This window comes from Salvelinus alpinus, chromosome 7 (assembly GCF_045679555.1).
Source record: "Salvelinus alpinus chromosome 7, SLU_Salpinus.1, whole genome shotgun sequence".
Classification (NCBI taxonomy): Eukaryota; Metazoa; Chordata; class Actinopteri; order Salmoniformes; family Salmonidae; genus Salvelinus; species Salvelinus alpinus.
Window position 1 is genome coordinate 39,920,445 of NC_092092.1, and position 6,340 is coordinate 39,926,784.

At 47.3% G+C, this 6,340-nt stretch overlaps 1 protein-coding gene across 1 annotated transcript; it reads left to right on the forward strand.

Annotated features, from left to right (window-relative positions):
• Window positions 1-582: 582 nt before the first annotated feature.
• On the forward strand, window positions 583-3,037 carry LOC139581003 (ADP-ribosylation factor-like protein 4D). The gene is made up of 2 exons (XM_071410288.1): window positions 583-729; window positions 1,729-3,037. The coding sequence occupies exon 2, from the start codon at window positions 1,855-1,857 to the stop codon at window positions 2,458-2,460; it is 606 nt and encodes a 201-aa protein (XP_071266389.1). The 5' UTR covers window positions 583-729; window positions 1,729-1,854; the 3' UTR covers window positions 2,461-3,037.
• Window positions 3,038-6,340: the final 3,303 nt, after the last annotated feature.

The following is a 6,340-nucleotide window of genomic DNA, read 5'->3' on the forward strand; positions in this document are numbered from 1 at the left end:
TTGTTTATTCTCCCTAACTAATTCAACTAGGAATACAAAATGCTGCTCACATTTCCACATGTTTATTAGCTTTGCAAAGCAAATTATTGTCCAAATCGTAAAAATAAGACCTGTGCAATGTTGTGCGCAATTTTTCCAATATCATAACACTTATTTGGAGTCTGTGGCTCAAGTGGTTTGAAAGCACGAATATCCAACCTGAAACCGTCTTTACCTCAGTCACAAATTGTTGTAGCCCCTCTCAGTGGGAATGTCTAAAGAACATACTTTAATTTTTTCACGCCATCTAATATGCAGGCATACAATTCAACATGGTTTAGGGATCGCTGTTTGTCTTTCCAAGCAGTTGTGTACTGTACTACTATGGGAGGGACAGCACGATTTTAGAAATACTGTAATTCACATTTGCTCTATCCTGCGACATTAAGGCTGCGTAACCTGATTCCTGCTACATTGTAGCTGCATACCAGCATCTCACTTTCTGTACACGGAACCATTGAAGTCCTAGACCAGCAGGGGGAGTATGTTATTGAGCGACGTCACCTCGGGTTGTTGTTCTAGAGAGGAGGTCTTGTGCGTGCTATTCCATTCCACACTGCTGCTCATTGCTCCATCGGTGCACGGAGCAGACAGACAGATATTAGCGCGCAGAGAAACAGTATTTGGCTGTATGGATGTATTTGCTGAACTAGGATGATGCCATTTATGTTCATTCAAGTGGTCTAGAAGGTAAATGTATCACAATAGTTTTTTCAGGTTTAGGATTTTTGCACAGATAGAAATATGGTATTTTACTGCAATGAAATCTGAGTTGTAATGCTATGTTGTGCAAGGCTGGTTATTATAGCAGAGTCATTCCAGTAAAATGTCTCACTCATAGATGGTTATGCATTTTATTTTTGTGCAAATCTGCAGTTTGATCGCATATTTAATCCCTCAGAATGATGCCAGAATTACAGTACATAAGCTATATTCTTATATCTGGTGTTCTCATAATTAGATAGTTGGGGTGACACTAATCTTTTTTTTTAACAGACTGTTGGAGAAAATATGGGTTGTGTTTATAGTTATATTTTTTTACCATAGTCTCTCAAAAACATTTGGATTATAATTAATCGCAATCCTATCCTGGGCATCAACTGCATTCAATGTGCAAATAAATAGATATTCTCTCATTTATATTAAACTTGGAATCAATGTGCCCCAAGACAGCCATTGGGGTTTAACTGTCCTAAGAGGATTAGAAAAGACTTGGCAAAAGACAACGAGAACAACCAACCACCAATTACATGTTGTCAGGCATACCGCTTCATAAAGATTTAAACCCAAACCATAACTGATCTTATTAAATTGAATTGTGCTGTCTGGACATTTTCTATGACTGACAATTAAATTGCCTCGCCTTAGGCTATGACTGTTATGGTTGTGGATTTATTCCAACAAGGAATAACCAATTGGTCTCAATTGTTGCTTTACTATTTGCAATGCAAGTTCATTAGTAATTGCAGTAATCATTGATCAGTCTGATTATAGATGCAAACACAGTAAAGCAATCATGTCAGTGTACTAACTGTAGTAGCAATCATTAATGTGTTATATCAAAGTGTCTGACATTTCTTATCTGTGTCATTGTTTATTATTGTAAAAGCACCTCAAGTTGTAGTGATACCTTACAATCTCATTGTCTAGTCTTTAAATAGTACCTCATTGTGTTTGCTTTTTGATAAGGTCCCCAGTCCTGCAACCGTCCAGTCTGGCACCTCCACCTTTGAAGAGGGTGCCAATGCCAAACTATTAGAAAGGATTACTGAGAATCTGCCACCTCACCCAAAGAGGTGAGAACATCCCATCACCATGGGGAACCAGCTGACCGAGATAGCCCCCAACACCCCGTTCCTGCAAAACTTCCAGTCCTTGCACGTGGTAGTGATTGGCCTGGACGCGGCTGGCAAAACCTCTCTGCTCTACAGATTGAAACTCAAGGAGTTTGTCAAGACCATCCCGACCAAGGGCTTTAACACGGAGAAGATCAAGGTAGCGGTGGGCAGCTCGCGGGCCATCACCTTCCAGGTGTGGGACGTAGGGGGCCAAGAGAAGCTGCGGCCCCTGTGGAAGTCGTACACGAGGCGGACCGACGGCATGGTGTTCGTGGTGGACTCCACCGAGACCGAACGTATGGAGGAGGCCAAGGTGGAGCTTCACAAGATTACCCGTACCTCAGAGAACCAGGGGGTACCCGTCCTGGTGCTGGCCAACAAGCAGGACCTGGCCTCAGCTCTGTCTGTGAGCGAGGTGGAGAAGGTACTGGCCGTCCATGAACTGAATGCCTCCACCCTGCACCACGTACAGAGCTGCAGCGCCGTGGATGGACAAGGCCTACAACCAGGCCTAGAGAAACTCTACGAGATGATCCTGAAGAGGAAGAAGATGGTGAAACACAACAAACACAGAAAGAGATGAGCCTTTGGATTGTCCTGATTTTTAAACGGCCATTTGTGACTCTTTGAGCGGAGGTCCTGTCCCTTTAAATAAAAGGGAAGGCTTTTTTGCCAACAAAGGACCAATTCCAGATGACACAGGGGTCAGGAGAAATGGATTTGGCCTTTATGTGACATGCAGTATTGATACACCGTCTTTCATACCTTGTATTAGCCACACAGCTGCCCTTTGTATGCAATGAATATGTGATAGCCACGAGAGGCTGTAGCTGCCTATGACATATTTTGTCCCAGAAAGTTGGACTCACTTGTTTTACCCTACAACACAGTAGAAATGTGATACCGAACTTTGAACTCTGAACTCCTGTTGGATCTGAACAAAGACACACATTTTATATGATATGAAGCTAAATCGTGTTGATATCAAATGGAATACCATGGCGATTACAGTATTATTATTTTGGTCACTTTTGAAAGAACAATTCCAAGTGCATTCCCCTAATGCAACACAGAGTTTCAGTTGGATTCACAGACTGTTTTTACAAGTTGTACAATTTTTGTAACACTGAAGAATGAATAAATCAACCCACTGTATTAAATATATGTTGCTTTCTTTTGAGACAACATCAAAGTGTAACGTTAACACATCTTGCATTTTTAAAGGGGACATGGAAAGTGTTTAAAGAAGGTGTTTTAAAAGTTATTTGGCTTCCTTTTGCCGTCCTTTAACAACATAAAGCTATCCTCATTTGATCCCTCAGCAGGAAATGCAAATTGTAGTGTATTCAAAGGTGTAACGGAATTCCTCCTCCTCTTCATACGAAGAGGAGGAGTAGTGATTCGACCAAGGCGCAGCGTTGTGATATGACATAATGAATTTATTTACAAGCGACGAACACTGACACGAACTATACTTGAAATAATCAAAATAACAAACGACGTAGACGAAACCTGAACATGGAACTTACATAAAGACACGAAAGAACTCACGAACAGGAATAGACTACATAAAACGAACAAACCGAAAATAGCCCCGTGTGGTGCACAGACACGGAAGACAATCACCCACAAACAAACAGTGTGAACAGCCAACCTATATATGGTTCTCAATCAGAGGAAAACGTCAAACACCTGTCTCTGATTGAGAACCATATAAGGCTAATTACAAGTGACCTAAACAATGAAACACAAAACATATAATGCCCACCCCAACTCACGCCCTGACCCTCTAAACATATACAAAAATAACATAAAATAGGTCAGGAACGTGACATAACCCCCCCTCAAGGTCCGTACTCCGGACGCACTACCAAAAGGGGTGGGTCTGGGTGGGCATCTGACGGGGAGGGTCTGGGTGGGCATCTGACCACGGTGGTGGCTCAGGCTCTGGGCGTGGTTCCCATCCCCTCTTAGTCACTACCCGCTTTCGTAGCCTCCTCAAAATGACCACCCTCCATATAACCCCACCTAAATTAAGGGGCATCACCAGGATGAGGGGCAACACCAGAATGGGGGGCACCACCAGACTGGCTGGCGGATCCTGGCTGGCGGAAGGTTCTGGCGGATCCTGGCTGGCTGGCAGGTCCTGGCTGGCTGGCTCTGGCGGATCCTGGCTGGCTGGCTCTGGCGGATCCTGGCTGGCGGAAGGCTCTGGCGGATCCTGGCTGGCTGACGGCTCTGGACGCTCATGGCTGGCTGACGGCTCTGGACGCTCATGGCTGGCTGACGGCTCTGGACGCTCATGGCTGGCTGACGGCTCTGGACGCTCATGGCTGGCTGACGGCTCTGGACGCTCATGGCTGGCTGACGGCTCTGGACGCTCATGGCTGGCTGACGGCTCTGGACGCTCATGGCTGGCTGACGGCTCTGGACGCTCATGGCTCGCTGGCGGTTCTGGACGCTCATGGCTCACTGGCGGTTCTGGACGCTCATGGCTCACTGGCGGTTCTGGACGCTCATGGCTCACTGGCGGTTCTGGACGCTCATGGCTCACTGGCGGCTCTGGACAGATCCTGTCTCGGTAGGCGGCTCTGGCAGATCCTGTCTGGTTGGCGGCTCTGGCAGATCCTGTCTGGTTGGCGGCTCTGGCAGATCCTGTCTGGTTGGCGGCTCTGGCAGATCCTGTCTGGTTGGCGGCTCTGGCAGATCCTGTCTGGTTGGCGGCTCTGGCAGATCCTGTCTGGTTGGCGGCTCTGGCAGATCCTGTCTGGTTGGCGGCTCTGGCAGATCCTGTCTGACGAATGGCTCTAGCCGCTCCTGACTGACTATCGGCTCTGACGGCTCGGGACAGACGGGCGGCTCTAATGGCTCGGGGCAGACGGATGGCTCAGACGGCGCTGGGGAGACGGATGGCTCAGACGGCGCTGGGGAGACGGATGGCTCAGATGGCGCTGGGGAGACGGATGGCTCAGATGGCGCTGGGGAGACGGATGGCTCAGATGGCGCTGGGGAGACGGATGGCTCAGATGGCGCTGGGGAGACGGATGGCTCAGATGGCGCTGGGGAGACGGATGGCTCTGGCCGGATAAGGCGCACTGTAGACCTAGTGCGTGGTGCCGGAACTGGAGGCACCGGGCTAAGGACACGCACCTTCATGCTAGTGCGGGGAGCAGGGACAGGGCACACTGGACTCTCAAAACGTACTCTTTGCCTGGTGCGTGGTACCGGAACTGGAGGTACCGGGCTGGATACACGCACTACAGGGAGAGTGCGTGGAGGAGGAACAGGGCTCTGGAAACGCACTGGAGGCTTAGTGCGTGGTGCCGGAACTGGAGGCACCGAACTGGATACACGCACTACAGGGAGAGTGCGTGGAGGAGGAACAGGGCTCTGGAAACGCACTGGAAGCCTGGTGCGTGGTGTAGGCACTGGAGGCACCGAACTGGATACACGCACTACAGGGAGAGTGCGTGGAGGAGGAACAGGGCTCTGGATCCTTACCAGCCAGAATCTCCTCCCATGTGTAGCAACCCTTGCCTTCCAAAATATCCTCCCATGTCCATTCCTCCTTCTTGCGCTGTCCCTTCCTCCCGTTACACCGCTGCTTGATCTTTTGTTGGTGGGTGATTCTGTAACGGAATTCCTCCTCCTCTTCGTAAGAAGAGGAGGAGGAATTCCGTTACAAAAGGTTTTAAAAGGCTTCTAAAGTTTGTGCTTTCCACTTTAAAATGTCAGACTTGATTTATCCTAACAAAAAATGTACCAACCCATACAACATGTCCATTAATTATAATCCACATGTCCTGTTATTCCAGGATTATTTTCCTGCTGTGGTCAAACTGGTCAAATGAAGATAGCAGATCTGTAGGTCATAGACATTTGAATAGGTATAGTAAGCTGCAGCAAAGATACCCTTTCAGCCATGAATCTAATTTGATTTATGCACAATGCAGAGAGCTACAGTATATGATGGATAGGTTATTCAAAACGCAAATCCTGCCCTGAGGGTGATGTACTGAACTTGACTAGCTTTCCCTTCTGTACTATAGATAGACACAATACAGCTTCTGCTGATGATAGTCTGACAGTGCCTGGGCAAAAAGAATGTCCTACAGCAATCAGCCACCATTGAGAGAGCAAAGTTCACCATAATCCCATAGAAAGATGACCTAGTATTGCATAAGAGAACAAGAGTTACTGTTTAAGTTTACATATGCATTCAAAGAAGACAATTACAAACAACACATACAGATAGTACTGAATATTAGCCCAGTGTTTTAGAACAACCTACATGTGCTAGCTGTACAGAGCAGGTCTGGACATGATACATTCATGTGGAATGGCGGCGCTCATCCAGTATGTTCGTCACATTTTGCGTCGTATTCATTGTAATCTCTTCTACTCTATTCATGGCTGAGTCAGCACATTGGCTATGGAGAGCAGCCTCGCCCCCAGCCACCGTA

Excerpts from the sequence above, each read along its gene's own strand:
- LOC139581003 (XM_071410288.1), top strand. The coding sequence starts at position 1,855 with ATGGGGAACCAGCTGACCGAGATAGCCCCCAACACCCCGTTCCTGCAA.